The sequence below is a fragment of the Carassius auratus genome, unplaced genomic scaffold, assembly GCF_003368295.1.
Source record: "Carassius auratus strain Wakin unplaced genomic scaffold, ASM336829v1 scaf_tig00015962, whole genome shotgun sequence".
Classification (NCBI taxonomy): Eukaryota; Metazoa; Chordata; class Actinopteri; order Cypriniformes; family Cyprinidae; genus Carassius; species Carassius auratus.
In genome coordinates this window covers 91722-111815 of record NW_020524637.1, presented here as the reverse complement: position 1 = coordinate 111815, position 20094 = coordinate 91722, and the positions used below count along the sequence as shown (strand labels likewise).

Sequence of the window (20094 nt, the reverse complement as noted above, 5' to 3'; positions counted from 1 at the left end):
TGATGAAGTATTATAAGTGAATCTAGCCTGCACTTTAATTAAACTTATCAGATGACAAGAGCATGGTTAATGTGAGGTTTGTAAGATTTACCTACAGCTTAATGTATTAGTGTGAATACTGGCTTAATAGTTGTTGTTTTACCATATTTATGTATAAAATATCTTTCATAATTAAACTGCACTGACTGCCTAGTTGCAGTATGTTAGCCTGTTGTTTTGGCATTGTTTTACAATGATGAATGAGGCGTTTGGCAATTTTAATAGCTTGTTACAATTTGGAATATGAAGTGATTTTATGGATTTAGTTAGGCTCACTGTAGGACAGATGATTAAAAAAAGCACTAGGGATATTTTCATGATCTCAAAACATTCTAACATGTAGGCTCTCTCTTTTTCAAGTAACATATAACAATCCAAAAAGGGAGATCCCTGCCCGAATTGAAGAGATGCACCACATGCTGCAAGGACTTTAAATTTTCATATATATATATATATATATATATATATATATATATATATATATATATATATATATATATATATATATATATATATATATATATATGTGTGTGTGTTCCAGTTGAATATGTTAAACAAATGTTTCTTATTTATCTCTCTCTGTTTCTATATACACAGAGAGAGAAACAGAGAGAGATAAATAAGAAACATTTGTTTAACATATTCAACTGGAACACACACACATATATATATATATATATATATATATATATATATATATATATATATATATATATATATATATATATATATTTGTGTCTTGTCTTGCCTCTCAACAAATTTTAAAATATCGGCTGTAATATAGTGACTCCATACGCTGATTCCAACTTTAACTTACCTGATAATGAGCTAATTCACCTTAAGGAGGTTAATCAATATACTGTATAATACAAGAGACTAAGAATTTTAAGGTTCTTCATTTTTTTACAATTGTTTAAAAATTGATATACATCAATTTTACAAAATTGATATTTCACTTATATTTTGTGTAAATTCATGTTTAAATTTAAAATTGTGACTCAAAGCACACTTAGTAATTAACCTCTGCTGCATTTTGAATCAAAAATCACATTTAAAAACAAATACTACTGTGATTAATATATTGACGCTATATACAAAGTAACGTGACTGCAAACTAAACCAACAGGGTACTAGAACTGCGGTCCTGAAACTGCAGCCTTCGCTATATCATCCAGTACGGTAGGTGGCGCTGTCACGAAAAACTAGGGTCCTAGAACTGCGGCCCAAATCTGCCGTACTTAGGCCCCATCCACACGGAGCGTTTCTGTGAATACCAGTGTTAATTTTGACACTAAATTTTTATTTAGTTTTAGTCTCTTGACTATAATTATTTTTAGTTTTAGTCAAGTTTTAGTCATCTGATTTGTTTTAATTTTAATCTTATTTTAGTCGACTAAAATTGCTTGGTATTTTAGTCAACTAAAATTGCTTGGTATTTTAGTCGACTAAAATTGCTTGGTATTTTAGTCGACTAAAATTGCTTGGTATTTTAGTCGACTAAAATTGCTTGGTATTTTAGTCGACTAAAATTGCTTGGTATTTTAGTCGACTAAAATCAATAACAGATTTACTAGACAATTTTTTACAGCTGGTATAGGAAACAAACTTAACCAAAATATATAAAACACAAATTCAACTTTATTTCAACACAACTGTGTCTTTATTTCGATTCAAAAGCTTTTATGCAGCAACAAACACTGTCATGATAATTTAAACAATAACTAGCTGCCAATTGACCATCAAAAAAAGAAAAATATAGTTAGGTCCAGGACCTTAAAGCTTACAGCTGAGCTGAACAATAAGTGCATACATTTAAAGTAAATATTTAATAAGTTGGGTGGATAAAAAAAGTAACAAGATTTTATAAGGTATTCATTTGTCTAGCAATATTGTATGTTTTAAATACTACAATATTGCTAGATTATAATGATAGGATGTGAACATTCACATTTCGCATGACTAATATAGAAATATTTGTGATATTGTCAACAAGTAGAACATTATAAAATATACTAAACATTAGTATTAATCAAATGTATGTATCATAATATTACGTATTAGTATTGTGCTCTCATCTAACTTGAAGAAGGGGCTATTTTACAGTACTTTTCAGTTCGTAATATTTAATGCTACAACATCTACGCACTGCAGTCTTCCTATTTTGCTTAGCTCAATAAACAAAAGAACATTGTTGTGAAATTACATTTGAGAAAATGTCCAGGTGGCTCGTCTGTAAATGTCTTTTCAAATTTGTTGTGTTCTTGCCACGAATGAGCGCTCCGCGTGCTTTACACTTTGTTTTGTTTTGTTCGTCGTCAAACGTGAAGTGAGCTGTGGACATTTTGTCGCTCTTTTAGACATCACCTCTTCGAATGCCGACTTCCCGGGAGCTCATTTAAAAACTGAAAACCTTTGCTTCACGTCTCAATAAGTCAGGCTCGGATTGGTTCTCTTCTCTCATGCAGTCTCGCCTGTTCCGTTTTGCCGGTTCTTTTGTTCATTCCTCGCATCTCTCCCGTCTGCTGATTTGATTTTCGTCACAGTCTATTTTCGTCTCATCCTTTATTCGTTGACGATAATGTCAATCAATTTAGTCATCGTTTTAGTCTCCATCAGTGCTTTCTTTTTTAGTTTTCGTTTCGTTTTCGTCCGCAAAAATATATTTGTGACGAAAATAATGACGAAAATATTTAGTCAACGAAATTAACACTGGTGAATACGCACATTTTTTTTTATCGGATAGGCATTTCGTCCACACTGATCCAGCATTTTCGCAAGGTGAAACCGCTATTTTTTGAAACCGGGTCCCAAAGTGGATAAATTTGAAAACGCCGTCTTTGCGTTTTCGTCTGGACGGCTAATCCGTATATTTTCTGAAACAATGACGTCATCAGCCCACGTCTCCCCCCCTAGTCAGACACCTCTACGTCACGTAACAGCAACAAAAAAAAATGAACAAACAGTGAACGATTGTCTTTTTATCAACTAACATTAACACTGATTAATAAATGTATTGTTCCATGTTCATTTGTGTACCACGCGCAATGTTTATGAGCATAGTCCAAGTCTTCTTCTCTGTTTTTAGTGTATCTCTGTGGCAGAATTACAGCGCCACATACTGGTCTGGCATGTATACTACATCATTATGCGGTTTCGTGTGGACGCGGATATTTCTTGAGACGAGGAAAAAAAAGAAGGTAAGCTCCGTCTCCGTGTGGACGGGGCCTTAAACTTCTGTGATTTAACTAGTGTGGGATTACAAATTTATAAAATGTTAAATCTAGGTTCCAATATAATAGTAGACTTTTTGGCGTAATAAAGCTGACATCCAAGAAGCTCAAATCAGGAAAATCAAGTGTCTGAGACATTAACCTTTTGTCTTTGTGTTTCTTCCTTGAAGCTCAAGACACAGCTGTGCCTTTTGTCTCTATGATAATGTGAATGTATCAGTGATACTGTCAGGCACCTCTATATTTAAATGACACTGTTATGCTGATAAGATCAAGGCTGGGAAGATGCCAGTGTCTGGTACTTTCCTGATTGCATTTGCATGCTTTGTTAAAATGGTCTCCACCTCTACTGTATGGATCCCTCCCACTTAAATGTATAAAAACTACAATGTCTTAATGACAAGTTAGACTGTTGATGACTGCAGCGCCACGCAAAGCGTTCTCAATAAAGAATCCTGCTGAAGATTATCCAAGAGTCTCCTGGTCTTCGTTTCTGAGTTCCCAACAGTTTTTTTGTGCGACGTGACCCGGATAGAGCTTCTCACCTGAAACTGCAACCTCAACAAAGATCAGACTTCATTCCAGACTGAATCTTTCTTTACAACCAATGATTGGTGAGTGTACCTCTATCCAAAAGAACATTTAAGACCAGAACAAATTTGTTAGCCTCTGCGCCGTCAGAGAAGAGTTAACAGACAGCTGTAGGGTTTGGTTAACTAAGTTACCCTCTAAAAAGGATATTTTAGAGATGAAAATAATCCTCTGTTTAGCCAGGGAAGATTAGCATCACATGCTAATATTTTGCTACCCTCTGTGTCTCGGCAGGGAAGTTTAGCATAAAGTGCTAGAAGTTTGTGTTAAGTTACCCTATAAAAAGGATATTTTAGAGATGAAAGTGAGCCTCTGTTTAGGCAGGGAAGATTAGCATCACATGCTAATATCTTGCTACCCTCTGTGTCTGACAGGGAAGTTTAGCATAAAGTGCTAATAGTTTGCGTTTTTATCCTCTGCTTGTCAGGGAAGTGTTAGAAGTGTCCTTTTGTGTCAGAAAGACATTACAAAATGTTGAGAAGGAATCCTAAGCTGATTCCAGCAACTAAGAAAGGTGGTGACTAGCTACTCCTTCATGGACAGACAGTGAGTTCAAATCATTGTTAGGACAGCACATGGACTCATTAGTGACAGAGTCAGTCAGATTGGATTTGATAAAGAATTTTGGTATTGATCCAGAAAAAGTATGGTCAATTGAAGAATGTAAAAAAGTACTAGGATCATGTATTCGCAAAAACAATGCGAAAGGCATTATCTGCTGCCACAGAGAATTTGGTTTAGCACTAGCTACGCAACATTCTCAGCGTACCTCAGAACTAGAGGAACAGAACAAAGAGCTCAGGGCTAGAGTATACTCTTTGACTAAAAAATTAAACCGCAACAAAGCTGCAGCAAAAACTGATGCGGAAGAAGTTAGTCAGACTGATAACAATTATCCTGACTTACAATCTTTCTTTGAAACAGATGTAGCCATCCAGTCAGTAACTGATGTGCCTGTAGATTCTGTAGACAGTGTAGCTACTTGGGAAAGAAACTCTGATATCAAAGCCACAGTAAAGATTGCAGCAGCATCTTTTTTAGGTCAAAACAGAGAACCGACCGAAACTTAGAAGTCCTAAGAAGGAGGGCAGTTGTCATTTTTGTGGTAAAACTGGACACTGGATGAAAGTGTAGGAAAAGAAAGAAGACATTAAGAGAAAATTACTCAGCTCCTACTCAGTCTACTTACCACTCTGAATCTGCCCCTCCCCACGTCACCTAACTGTTGGAGCAGCTTGCTCAGGTGTTAGCTGTGAGGGCTGTGAGTGCTTAACTTCCCCAGTAATGTACAACAAAGATGAATGATCCTTTGTAAATAAAACTACAGGAAGCTGACTGTCACTTCCTTTCATTGAGGGAACATTAAGTACACTCACAGCCTTCAAAGCTATACTAAAGTACCCTCCAGTCACTCCTATTCTTTTTGGGTTATGTCTTGTTATGACTGATGTTTCATTAGAGGATGGAGATGTCACCCAGTAAAGTTCAAACAACAGCTACAGGGACAGAGTAGGACACACACAGACCAGTGAAGAGCCCAGGGAAGAACCGATGTGCAACAGGCCTCGGGGGCCAACCCTGTGGTGAAGACATTCTCATAGGTTTCCCCTGTCCATAGTTTTGTCCCCACCTCACTGGTCCATAGGTGTCAAATTACTTAAAACTAGTTTGAGAAAAACACTATACGATCACCAGACTTAAAACCACTATACGATCAACAGAAGTCTAAAATTGTCTATGCATGAATACTGCTGGTCTGCTGTTTCTTTTTTTTCTTGTGTTGCAGGTATGTGTGCATGAGAAGTCATTTCCATATGTGACACCCTGGTGTAAAGCATCACCTCAGACATCCATGAACAAGCTTCATGAGGACAATGACTCATCTGAGTGAAACTGCATGGGAAATGGACTACAGAAAACAGACTTCACAGCTATTCGGACGCCATGGACATCAAGACTTCCACTCTTATGCTACATGATTTTTTCTGTGTCATCATGTAGTTTGTACGATGTGTTACCATCCATGCCATATGTGTCAACAGTTATGGCTCTAAAAATACACCTAAGTAAATCTAGGACAAGACACAGAATAAGTTAAACGTGCCTGTAACCTTTTCAAGTTACATGACCGAAGATGGGGCTTATGTTAACAAACATAGGCCATAGAATGGACTTATGAAAGTTTAAATTTGTATTATGTGAGAGTTATTAGAACTCTCAACGGGAGGACTGTGGAATTACAATGAGGTAATACTAGGGGACTACTAGGTTCCAATATAATAGTAGACTTTTTGGGGTAATAAAGCTGACATCCAAGAAGCTCAAATCAGGAAAATCAAGTGTCTGAGACATTAACCTTTTGTCTTTGTGTTTCTTCCTTGAAGCTCAAGACACAGCTGTGCCTTTTGTCTCTATGATAATGTGAATGTATCAGTGATACTGTCAGGCACCTCTGTATTTAAATGACACTGTTATGCTGATAAGATCAAGGCTGGGAAGATGCCAGTGTCTGGTACTTTCCTGATTGCATTTGCATGCTTTGTTAAAATGGTCTCCAACTCTACTGTATGGATCCCTCCCACTTAAATGTATAAAAACTACAATGTCTTAATGACAAGTTAGACTGTTGATGACTGCAGCGCCACGCAAAGCGTTCTCAATAAAGAATACTGCTGAAGATTACCCAAGAGTCTCCTGGTCTTCGTTTCTGAGTTCCCAACACTAGTCTATATTGTTTATTTCCATAGCTACCTATTCAACCTATTATAGCATGGGCGTAGGTTTGGGGGGGGGGGCGCTAGGTACTAGTCCCTATCAATATTTTGAGATGACAAATTTGTCCCCACCAATATGTAGCAAGCTCCTTTGAACTGCTATTTGGATCTTTGCACTGCTATTTGGATCGATTCTAATGGCCAGGATGACGAAAGTACAAGAAACGCCGTAATTTGATTGGTGGCGGTGTGCAATGGGGTTTGAGATGCGTTTTCTCTTGTTTGGTGGGTGTGTCAGAACTGCAGTCCAATCAGCAGCAACATGTATATAAAGCACGCGGTATTAAAGTGAACTCGCACAATGGCTTCAAGGAAAATAATGTACAAATGTGTTCGTTGCAGCTCGGTATACGCAACAACTGAGGATATTAGAAGACATGTTTGTCGTAAGTTTTATTGTAAAAATATAGGATATCAACATAATGATGTAGTTGTTTATATTTTTAGCTTCATTGCAAGTGTATGACATTTGGTATAGAAATAAACAATGGTAATTAAGTGCTTTTCCTAAAAATGAGAAAGAAAATACAGGGTATTAAAACCATATGAACTACAAATAAAGTCAGAATGTGAGGCTAAATAGATGGCTCCGAAAATTCTTCACAAAGAACACAAAGAATGGCCTTCTCAGCTGCCATAGTTGCAACTCTTGCATCAACAGAACAGTGTGTTCAACGCACCACCGTTTCTGTTTAAAAAACATTGTGCAACGTTTTGTCGGGGCTGAACGCAGCCCAGGGCTGTCTCTCTGCCATATACAAAAGCCAGAGTAAAAACATTTTAATATTCCGGGGTTTTTTTTTTTGTACTTTGTAGATGCCACCCAAGAAGAAGAAAGGGGACATAAGAAGCTTTTTCATAAAGCAGAGTCAGAGTGTAAGTAGGCAAAATAACTAGCTAGCCACAAAAATAAACTAGCAGTAGTGACTGACCAGGCTTTCAAATGCATATTCTGTGGAAAATAGTATTAACTGGTGATAGTATTACTCAGGATGATAGAATGCTACGTTAGCAAGTAACTGAATGTCAATTAGCCTGTAAGTTAACTTAGAATCTTGCAGTCAACATAAATGTGAGTGTACTGGAGGGTAAATAGTGTTTATAATAGAAAAAGTCCCCACCAAAGCTGAGACCAAACCTACGCCCATGTATTATAGCTAATATTAATGACATAATATTGGCCAGCAGGTCTCAAAGACCCGTTACAATTAGATTGAGCGGCCATATAAAGTTATTACTACATACATCTTTTCGATGAAAAGCTATATTTGAGGTCTATGAATGATAAGTGGGCTTTTGGATGTACTGCCCGATGTAGGCTACTGTATTACCACATAGACCAGCCGTTACCGATATGTCCATTACCAGCCACACCAAAGCAAACAGGAGGAGAGCATAAAGACACAGGGTGAGTACAATTGAGTTCAAAATTAAAATATAAGCCTACAGTTTATACTTTATTTATTTAAAAGGTAGGCTATATTTGTGTAGAAAGTTGGGGATCAAAGCGTTATTACGATTCCAGGTCCCACCAACATTTTTTCCCGTCCTGTCCCAATCCCGTGATAGTGATTTTGTTTACAATCAATGTCAGTCTCTAGTGTGAAGAAGGATAGCCAGCGTCAGCAGGCAAATCCCGGGTGATCTCAGGTAATTGGTCTTAAATATTTTGTTAGTGGGTGACAGAAACATTCCCTTTGTGTGATATTTAATGCACATCTTGTCAGTAAAGCTGGTTGTGTGATCAGCTGTAAATCTCCATCACCTGCACGCTTTCACAAGGAGCAGCATTAGCGTTCGACTTGAAGCAGCTGCACAGAATGATCACTGCAAATCTGATTTTGTTTTCGATTTGGAAAATTTTGATTTTTCATGTTTCAGTTTTGTGTAATCCATGTCTGCGCTGTTTGTCATTTAAAAAAATTGCATTTGTTTTTCGGTTTTGTGCATTATTATTTTACACACGTTTTTAAATATTTTATATATGCTTATTATTTTTCGATCTGTGACTGCAATACATTTGGCGGGATTCTAATGCCATAGAAGGGCAGTCATCACCAATGACATTACATTGAGCGCAAAAGAACAGGTGAACCGGTTTATTTGATCGAACTGTCCGAAAGAACCGGTTCACTTGAGCACCTGCTGCGGCCCTTAAGTGGCCTTTTGTCAAAGCAAAATTTCCTCATATTTTTTTGTAATAACATTCCCTTTTGTGAATGCCTGCCCACGCCCAATCATAATATTAGTACAATTTATTAATAATAATTTAGCCGTAAATAAAATGACCAACATGATTCCTCATGCCGCACGCGCATTTTTTAATTGCTAAAGGATATTTTCAACACCGTGGCAGCCGGTAAGTGGTGTTTCATTCTCAGCGAAGTGATTTTTATGTTTATTTACTTATTATTATTTTGCAAGAATGATGTGATGTGAGAACATGCAGATATGTTGCTGTGTGTAGCCTGTAGTGTAGAAGTAACACTAGCGTGCTGTTTGAGGGAGAAAAGTTTCACAGGGTCTGGTCTTTTTTATGTTATTTGACTAAACTATTATTATATTACAGTACTTATTTATTTTTTAACACAGAGTGCCTTAAAAATAATTATCACAACACTGGTAAGGCTTTTTGAGATTTTCTCATTCTCTGAATTATCATTATAAAAATAAAAACAATTCAGAAATGAATTAAAATATAATTAAATTTTAAATGTGACGCAATTTTTTTTTTTCTACAATAGCAACAGTGTTTACAACAGCATCACCACCAAAGGTCTCTTCACGGCCCTGCTCAGAGGGAGTGTCAGCCACGTTAAAAAAGTTAAGTCATTTGTGGATTAATGCGTATTGGAGACGCAAACCATTTAAAGCGCCAACCCTTTAAAGTTTGAGCATATTGTTTGTAAACTGCAATTGATTAATTAAAAACAGTTAAAAGTAGTTGATATGCTGTGTTGCTTTTGTTGTTTAGTAGCAGTAATATGCAGTTATTAGCCGTGTCCACTGTATTTTTTGTTGGTTTTCACAAGACCCCCCTTGAAATGACCAGGACCCCCCATTGCCCCCCCCCCCCCCCAATCAAAATTGTCTGGAGCCGCCACTGGCTTTTAACTTATGTCATTATGTCCTTTTTGAAAAATTCTTGTACATATATTAGATAGGGCTGTTTCGAATGCCATTTTTTGAGCTTCGAAGCTTAGGTAGCAATCAATATCGAATATTCGAAGCTTCGGTGGGTGGGGCTAAATATATAATAATAGTGTCGGTTTGCATTTGTATCATCTTTCACGACTTCATGTTTCACTCTTCGGCATCGTAAATGTGTTGCGGCAGACCCAGTGGAGTGCAGTGTTGCATTTGGTGCATTATGATCAGGTGGCACACATTCTTTAAATATTAATAAACATTTAATAATCTTTTAATTAGAACAGTTTCCGGTACGCATTACACGGGCAGGTTTATGCTCTGAAAACGGACAGTGCACAAGTGATACTAAACACAGTCTGTTGAGAGCAAGAACTTTAATAAGGTATTAATAACGAACATTTCTTTAAAACAAATTAATCCCAAAACAGAAATTAAATTAGTAACACACGGTGATTTCAACGAACTGTAATAAATAAAGAACACGGTAGCATGCTTATAAACAGTTGAATAAGAATAAATGAATTGTTTTTAAAATGACAAAATGTAATATCTATTACAATTAGTTTTATTCTATATAAGGGATTTATTTTGTCTTATTCTGACTTTTTGTTAATTTAAATCTTTAAAATGCGCGATGCTTTTATTGAAAGCATGCCTATTTATCATAGCAAATTAAGCGCATAAAAGCATTTTTTTTATTTATTTTTTTTGCCTCGTGCTACTTACAGAACTCAGGTGATTTTTCAAACTTGTGGTGCTGTTGTGGTAGGCAAGTTTCAAATCGCATATTTGACACACTGACTTTGTCTTGTCATCGACGTGTGAAAAAACCGGTAATCCCGGTGTCACCGGGGTTGCGTGTCCGGGATTTCGGGTGGCCGAAAATGCGGTCGTGCAGACGTGCACACGTCTCAATTTACTTTCACTTTAATTAGCGGCAATTCAGTAGCATTTGTTTGAATTAACCATGGGTTAATTTATTTTTTTCTTAATAAAAATACACAAAACAATAAGACACTCGCTGGTATTACATATTGCAAAATGAATAATAACTTAACACACCATGCAAAAACTAAACAAAAGCACTTATGAAACGCCTTTAAAGTGCATTTATTAACAAAACGAACCACTGCACACATTGTGGAAGTATCAAACAAGAAATTATATAAAATATTACTATATTATATAAATTATATAAAATTCATTATTCGTTAAATAAAGTGCCTTCCTTGGCTTTTTCAGCAAAAAAAAAAAAAAAAACACCGCACAACCATCGAATATGCAACGAACGAAAATCAAACACATCCCTGTTGGCATTTGGTTTGAATCCAAAATATTTCCAAATAGGTGCTTTTGCATTTCGCTTTGAAACCAGATCTTCCGCCATCCTTTAGCTCGCCTCACTCTCCTCAAATGATAAATGAAATCGGACACCTGCTGCTTTACTGCGGCGCTCGTTCCTCTCACGCTAAATTAAGAATGCACATAGTCACTAACTGAATTAAGTGCTTTATTGCTATAGGTTAAAACTTCAACACGATGGGGACGGTGCCGGTGGTCAAGTGCTATGACCGGTAGGTGGGTTAAACACCGTGTATCACCGGTAACACCGACTATCGCAACAAGCCTACTCCCAAACAGCTGATGTCTTGGGCATTTTGTACCTATTCAGTATGAGATGAAATAAATCACTATGTTCTCCAACGGGCGGTTCAAGCATGAGTGAGAATGAATCCGCGACGGAAGTCACGTGTTGAAAAACAAAAAGGAATATTCGAATCTCAAAACTGAAAATCGAATGCCACCCCACCGAACGAATATTCGAATATTCGATTATTCTAGTACAGTCCTAATATTAGACCAAAATGTGACGTTTGCCTAGGAAAAGCAATTATTATACCAGCAAACTCAAACTTGTATTAAAAATGAACAAACTAGGCCATAAATACTTTGTATTGCATCACTAACATTAATGTGACTTAAACATACATAAACTAGTTTTAAAACAGTAAATAACTCACCACGGACTGTAACACTGAAGCTCTTTGCGATGTTACGGCTGGTGATCTCTACTTTATAAACTCCAGCATCTGAAGTGTTGATGTTTATGATCGTAAGAGAACTGTCTGTCAGCTTCAGTCTGTCTCTGAATCTCTGGGGACACCGATCATCTGTACAGATCTTATTCTTCTCTCCATTTATATAAGCTATACGAATGTTATTAAAATACCATGTCATTCTATCTTCTTTGTTTGTGTCAACACCAGTGTGTAGAATGACTGAATCTCCCTCCATCGCAGACACTGACACTTCATCTCCGGACACACCTGAAGAAGAAACAAACAGATAATAATTAACAAAACATGGGGCAGTGGGACCAAAAAATATGATTAGTGGTGTGAAAAGGTATGTGTGTGTGCTTTTATTCATAAATAAAATGAGTACTTATGCCTGCATTCAAATTTCAGTTTGAAGTTTTCACGACCTAAACAAGATTGATAAATCACTCAACTTGTCCTAGAAAATCGAAAAGTAACTTCAATGTTCAATAATCATGGCTGTAACCAGCTTTGAGCTCAATGAGGTCTAAACCTTTTTTATATTCACCATTAAAATGTATTTTCTGTATCACTAATTACCCATTTAAAAGTCATCCTGAAAGTGTCTGCGTGTACAACCCCTGGCAAAAACTATGGAATCACCACACTTAGGTGTTCACCCAAATGTTTTACTTTTTAACAAATAACAAATGGCAAAAAAAAAAAAAGTTTACTAACACTCTGGTTATGTAAAACATACTTCAAACTAATTTAATTAAAATATTTTAATTAATGGAAAATAATTTTCCATCTTAAGTATCAAGTAGAGTAAAAAAAAGCTTGTAATTTGCATTTCTGAACAAATACCAGCACATATCTAAAATTCTAATTAGTCAGCAGTTAAAAGAGAGTACTTCCAGACCCTAACAAGCAGTTGGAGACTTGGAGTTGACTAATTGAAAGGAAATATGATTCCTACAGGAGAGCGGTCAGTTGAAATGATAGAAAGGACTATAAAACTCCTTCAAGAAGGAAATCCAACACAGAGTGTGACAAAAGAAGATGGATGTTTGTTGTAAGAATAAACAAAATGGAAAGATTATAAAATGAAAACAGAGGAACCAAGGATAATAATGCTCAACAATAAAACAAAAACTGAAATGATGCATTTGAATGCAAAGTAGTATTGTTTGTAGGATAGGCCTAACGTTACATACTGGACCAAATTCGCTGTTTTATCCGGTGAACGTAAGAGACTGTAAATGTCTTACCGGGCACTGGAAAGAGGTGCAAACATCCTACCAAAAAAGCAAGAATCCTCTTCATCAATTTCATTCTTAAAAACCAACTCCGATTTCATTGAACAAAATGTCGCCTTTAAGTGAAAGTGAAAGCGTGCGCCAAATACGAAACAACACTTCTTAAATTCATGTCGGAGCTTTCATTGGTATTACTCCAAAAATCTTCGATATTATGAGACTTCTTAGTGAGAACTCGCTGACATCTAATGAAAAACTCAAATCCGCCTAACTGAAGCCAAAGTTGTCGAACGCAGCCTTCTTGCTTGACATTCAATGGCGAATATGGCAAACCGTTTTTTTCTTCTTCTTCTTCTTTGGAGCTGTTGGCATCCATAGTGTTGCATTACTGCCATCTGTTGTCTCACTCTAACTTACTAAATTTTAAACTCGTCCTTCCAGTCCACTTTTCCTTAGAAAATTAAACAAATATCTCCGTCCTTGGTCATTATTTCCATATTTTTAACATTATATTATAATATACCTATTCCCCTTAGCTGATTCTTAAACTCTTCTAGTATATATTTCTTACATGATATAAAGATGTGATTAATGGTTTCCGATCCTGACATTCCCCACATAATCCTGTCGGGTGTTTTCCTATAATATGAAGAGTTTTGTTTAACTTACAATGTCCAATCCTCAGTCTGTTTATTATGACTTGTTCCTTCCCTTGTCCCGCTTTCTTACTATCACATTTTATATCATGATGTCTCACTTTGATTTCATTATCCCACTGCTACTGCCATTTTTGCATTATCTTTTTCCACACTAAACTCTCTTCCCTTCTGTTTTTGATAATTTAATTTTGACATCAACATTTTCTTTTTTGTTGTTGCTTCTTTTGCCAGTCTGTCTACTCTCTCATTTCCCTGTATGCCCACATGTTGCTGGTACGCACAAATACATAATGTTTTTTTTTTTCCCATGCCCACTTATTCTTGAGTAAATAGAAGCTCATAAAGTAATTCCTGATGGTTGCTAGTCACACCAGACTTTATGCTCATGATGGCAGATACAGAATCACTACATATTACAACATTATCCCATCCGGATTGTTCAATCAATTCTAATGCTAGTAATACTGAACATAACTCGACTGTATATACTTAAGCTGTCAGATGTTATTTTGTTTACTCCCTCACGGTCAGTGCTTTAAGTGGGCCGGTACGCACCGGTACTCAGTACCGCCACTTCCAAATATAGCTCTTGAGCGTACCGCCACCTCTCCGTGCGCCAGGAACGTGCTTTTAGCGTACAGGTACGCTCATTTGGACATCTGTTTTAATAGAGGTTTTAATCCTTTCTTTGCCAGTGCTGCCGTTTTTCAGAGCGCCCTTCACAATGTAAGCTTCCTAATTCGTCCCACCGAGAGCAGAGACATCACCCACACACCCATGACTTTTACAAGTGAGAAACGCATGCGTTGCTTTTGTCGCTGTCAGTAACAACTTAATGTGGCCGGAGAGAATTTATGAAACGCGCACAATAATTCAAATACAGTGAACAACAGTTAATATGCTCTCTTGGCTTTATATTCTGAGTACTACAACAAAACAGTCAAAATCAGACGACTCGCTGGCTGACACCCCGCCATATCGCTGGACGTCAGACGCAAACTAATGCAGTAGCTCTTTCAGGCAGGGTGACCAGATGTCCCGAAAAATTCCGGACAGTCCCGAAATCGAAACTGTTGTCCCGAATCCCGAATCTGGCCCTAATTGTCCCGAAAATTATACTAAAGCAAAATCTTGAGTAGTTATTGTCTGATAAACATTAAAAACTGTCTGCGGAAGTTGAGTCGTTCTGCAACCAGCCCCCGCCGGCTACTCATTGGCTGCAGGATCTTTTTTCTAAGTTCTAAAAGAGAGCGAGAAAGAGAAAGTCAGGAGAGGTTCTGTCGGTGTATGTGAGTCTGCATGTGTGTTACGGCAAGTGAGTGAGCTACAGTCAAGTAAGAGGGAACTCTACCATAAGACTTGGATTAATCAAGATCACAACAGGCCTTGGTCCATAGGATTTACTAAATATGTCAAAGAGTAACAATTACATAAAAATTAGAAGACAGACTGGACCTTTAGAATGAACAGCTACACAATGTGTAATAATAGAGTGCACTGCAATTGTACACTATAATAACAGTATTTCATTAATAAACAAATAACTTCAACACTGGACACAAGCCAAGCACTGTCCCAACACACACACAGAGAGAGAGAGAGAGAGAGAGAGAGAGAAAACATCAAACAGAAAACACGAAGCCTCTCTTTGAAACGAAATTCGTTTTGTATTAATTTTATCTTAATTTTAATCCATGTTTCATTATTTTGTATAATCACAACACGTTCAGACCAAAACTCAGCGTATAGGTAGCCTATTCAGCTGCTGTGGAGTGGCAGAAAGGGAAAAAGCCAAAACATGGCTGGCCGGTGTACATAACCTCTGTCAAGTTTGTGAGCAGTAAGTAGACCTATCTAATGGGTTATATTTTTATTTATTAATTTTTTTTTCTACAGTGTCAGGTCCAATTAATAATGTGAAACTGTTGTGATGTGTAAATAAAATTGTTATGGCAGTTTTTGTAACTACCACTGACAATAATATGCGCAGGAATAATTTCATGCAGTAAATGTAAAATATTGTTTTCTGTGCTGTGAAGTGCCCTTAATCTGATCTCTCCTCCCACTTTGGTCATTTTTCAGACAATCGATTTCATACTAGTAATAAAATTAAGGAATTTCTGGGGTTGGAGTCTGATGAAAGTAGCAAAGCACTGCCTAAGAAAAGGGCCTCAGTCCCACCATCAAGATATACAGATTCAGATGAAACTGATGTTGAGAGTACACCGGTAAGACTATTTGTGTTCAACTGTCAGTGAATTAATTTTAAGCATATAATCACACACCATATACTTAAGGACTGAACTGAAATGTTTGCAGACTTAAAAAAAGGTCTCTGGTATTTTTAAAACTATGTCCTTTTGTTAGAACAGTAAAACCATCAGTGACAACCAGGCTATGCAAAGGAAGTGTACAAGGCAAGACAACAAAGTAATCTACTTGTTTTTGAACCTGACTATATCCAAAATGTGAATGGCATCAAAATCTTCTTTGAGATCTGCCTCCTTCCCCTTCTGATTCTCTTACTTAGCATCCTATACTGTACAGTAATTTTATTTATATCTGTTTACATTTATTGAAGTACAGTAGTAAGACAAATATCTAAGAAGATGAATACGTATCATCTCCTTATCTGCTCCATTGTCATACAATTTTAATAACATTTTTGGCCTAGTAGTTTTAAAAGTAAGCATTACTTTCATGATGCCATCTTGACTGGCACACTTCCATTGTATAGCCTTTTCATATATGATAGCTGGATATACCACTCTCAATTGAATGTTTTCATAAAAATGAATGGATTTTTCCACTGATGTTTGGACTAGTCTCAGTCAGCTCAGACTTTACACGTATATTGAGAACTATTTTAATTTTATTTTTTATCTACTTGCACTGGAATCATGTTAAGTAAATAACTCTTAGACTTGTTTCTCTTTTTCCTTGACAGACCCAAAGGAAAAGGACAGTGATCCCCAAACCACAGAGAAATGTTGCCCAAATGATTGTTGATGAGTATCAAGCCCCAACCTTGACAGAGACTCAGAAGAAGCTGAAGGAAATGGAGGAGGAAAACAAAAAATTGAGAAACGACAACGAAAAATTAAGAAGAATGCTTATTAGAGGTATCACATTTATTTTAGTATTGTGGTGAATCATGCAATCAGCGATCACACTGTTTTGTAGTTCTTACCCAGCAGGCACAGTACATCAATGTGACGTCAGGAAGACGTTGGACTCCAACTAATCCAACGTCAGTCAGACGTCATATTTTGGTTGAAAATGAAAGTCGGGTTGACGTCTAAACCCAACTTTGTTTGACGTCAAACTCCGACATCAGACAGACGTTGAATTTTGGTTGGAATAAGCACCACACTGCAACAAAGGGTGAAATGCATGGCAGCACATTAAATATCTCAAGATCTCAGAAGAGAAGGATTAAACAACTCCACAAACAGCATTACCAGCTTCACGTATTACTAACCAGACTGACTTTATTTCTGTCAGACGTCTACAAAAGCTCTTATTGAAAATTAAGAGGGGTTTAACTCTAATGTGTTTAATTTCCATAACATATCAAATTAAACACCATAACAGTGATTAGTGTTTCCATTAGTTGGGCTCTTAACACTTATTATATCTTTTGTCTTCGCTGTGACAGTTGTGTATTAAGCACATTTGCAGCATCAAAGAAAGCTAACGTGACATGAGATCAGGTGATGGCTGTTATCTGTTATTGGTTTTATAATCATACATTTTTACGTTCATATTGCAAAAACTGTGTTTCTGTCACATGAGATACAGTGGTATTATAACAATCAGTTAAAATCTTTTAAACATGAGCTCAAAAAAACTTAACCTACACTGACACACACAGACATCAACAATCAGCGTATGAATCTCAACAATGGTGACATGCTTCATGCAGCAATGCATGCTGGGAGCCATGAGTTTTATACTATGGTGGCTCCCAGCATGCATTGCTGCATGAAGCATGTCACCATTGTTGAGATTCATATACTGCTTATTGATGTCTATGTGTCTCAAAATACTTTTCTTTCAAAATGCATTTTAAAAAAATCAGAATGTCTGATCTGAAGGAAGAAAGTGTTGTTTTTTTAATCTTGTCCATCAACAATTGGGTCAATGACAAGAAAAATTATCCTCAATCATTTTTCTTCATGATTATGAAAACTATATCACCTTATATTTGTTCATGGCCCCTTTTATACCAAAGTATGTGTTTTGGTAAACACTAATACAAGAACCACAAACTTACTAAGTCAAGAGTCAAACTACCCAACTAAAGCAAACACTGATCACAATAATGGTGATCAAACATTTTCAAATAAAACATCAACATCTAAATCTCTGTTAATTCTCAAAAATAACTTCTGTAGACGTCTGACAGAAATAAAGTCCAACTTGTTAGTAATAAGTGAAGCTGGTAATATGTGTACTGCCATGCATTTCAAAGTTTTTTATTATTTTTTGTGGGGGTGTTTATTCCAGCCAAAATTCAGCATCTGCCCAACGTTGGAGCTTGACGTCAAACAGTCGTTGGATTTAGACGTCAACCCGATTTTCATTTTCAACCAAAATCCAACGTCTAACCGACGTTGGAGTCTACATCCTGTGCCTGCTGGGGTCAGTTTGTGGGTATCCATCATCATCCATCTTGGTGTCATCATATTTACGTATGGCATCGGTTTTTACCTCACTATACATCCCAGCATCCTCCCCACTGACCCACTGGACCACTGCTAACTTTCTCATCACACCTTGGAAATTAAAAGAGAGTTGCTTGTAGTCAAATTAGATTAATGCATTTAAGACTGTTTCATTATTCAGTCAGACATAAAACTGTCAACTTGATGTGTCAACTCCATGCAAGTTAGCTGCAGAGCATGTGGGAGATAATATTTTTTTAAATAAAAGTAACGTAAGTTAATGTTATCGGTATAATACCAATACAACATAAACTAAAAATAAATTAATCCAGCTAACATTAGCTAAATACAGGAAGCAAGGTCTATGCCAAAGTTGTTGCAGAGAATTCCTGAATAATGCTCCAGTTACTCGCTGAAAGCAAACTAACTCTAGCAACTGTTTTCTGATAGGTTAGCATTACCCATTTGAAAAAAATAATAATATTTTGCTTATAAATTGCTAAAAACACAAGCCTGAATAAGCACTGCTACCTGAGTAATCAATACAACAAGTGAAAATTATTCCTACCTTAGGATCCTGGTTACGTTACTGCAGAAATCAACGTCTAGGCAATCTGACTGTAATTTCGGAGCTGTTGACGCAAGTCACGCAACGTACCGTTTTACCGCTTTCTGGGCGCTTGTCTAAATGAGACTTTTCATTGGATCCCGCGAAGCAATTCAAACATCAACCAATCAGTGTATTTTATAGTCTCTTTTTACATAGAGTTGCCTGTAGGTAGATAGATGTTCAAAAAATAGACTATTTTTTAAATGATACAGAACATACGCGGAACAAATGCCGAAACGAAAAGCGTATTGCTTTCACAGCTGCCAAGAAGAAGAAAGAAAGATTCCTCATCGTACACGGACCAGGTGGAAAAAAAGGTAAAGTGTATAAAATAAAATAAATATAGGCCTAAAATATATGTAGATAAGGTTGAGAACAGGGTCGGAAATTATAAGTTGCACAAATAATAATAATTATTATAAATAAATGTAAAAAGCCCACACAATCGACATACATTGTATTTAAATGTATTATGGCTGTCGCGATTAACATTAAATGTGAAAATTAATGAAAATTGCTGTTGTTTTTTTTTGTTTTTTTTTTGCAACCCTATTACTTTTAGATTTTTTTTTTTTTTACTTATGTACAATTTATATAAAGGTTGTTTATATTAGTAACAGTTTTAAGTATTCTGATTGATTTAAATAACTGTTAAATTTAAGTATTTTATGCAATAAGGTTAATCAAATTTGCCCTTACAAATTTAATAATAGCCCTGGAAACATGACCTCATAATGGAAAAGCTGATTTCTGACCCTGGCTGAGCCAATGATCTAGACTAATGGTAAAGAAGTCTAGAGTTGAAGCTGTGTCTGTCATAATGTTGTGTCTGAAACTGTATAGGAAAATCGAAAAATATCTACATGACTTGGAAGGGGAAACTTTCTGGAGTGACACTAATGATGTAAGTCCTAAGTAAGAAAATAAATCAGACATTTTACAAAGGAAACACATTTGTGGGGGTATTGTTAATTAATGTGCTAAAAGTTTTATAGTGCCCAATTAAATTTAATGGTTTCTCATCTTTATACACCTTTAAATGGAATGTTCTGTTTTCCTTCTCTTTTGTATATTTA

General features: G+C 36.4%; 1 protein-coding gene across 1 annotated transcript in view; it reads right to left on the bottom strand.

The window, feature by feature from the left end:
* The window catches only part of LOC113074988 (uncharacterized), a 77385-nt gene that overhangs the window by 10506 nt on the left and 46785 nt on the right, over positions 1 to 20094 (bottom strand). The window contains exon 2 of the mRNA XM_026247703.1: positions 11806 to 12111. Within this exon, the coding sequence (XP_026103488.1) occupies positions 11806 to 12111 (306 nt within the window). The remainder of the gene's footprint in view (positions 1 to 11805; positions 12112 to 20094) is intronic.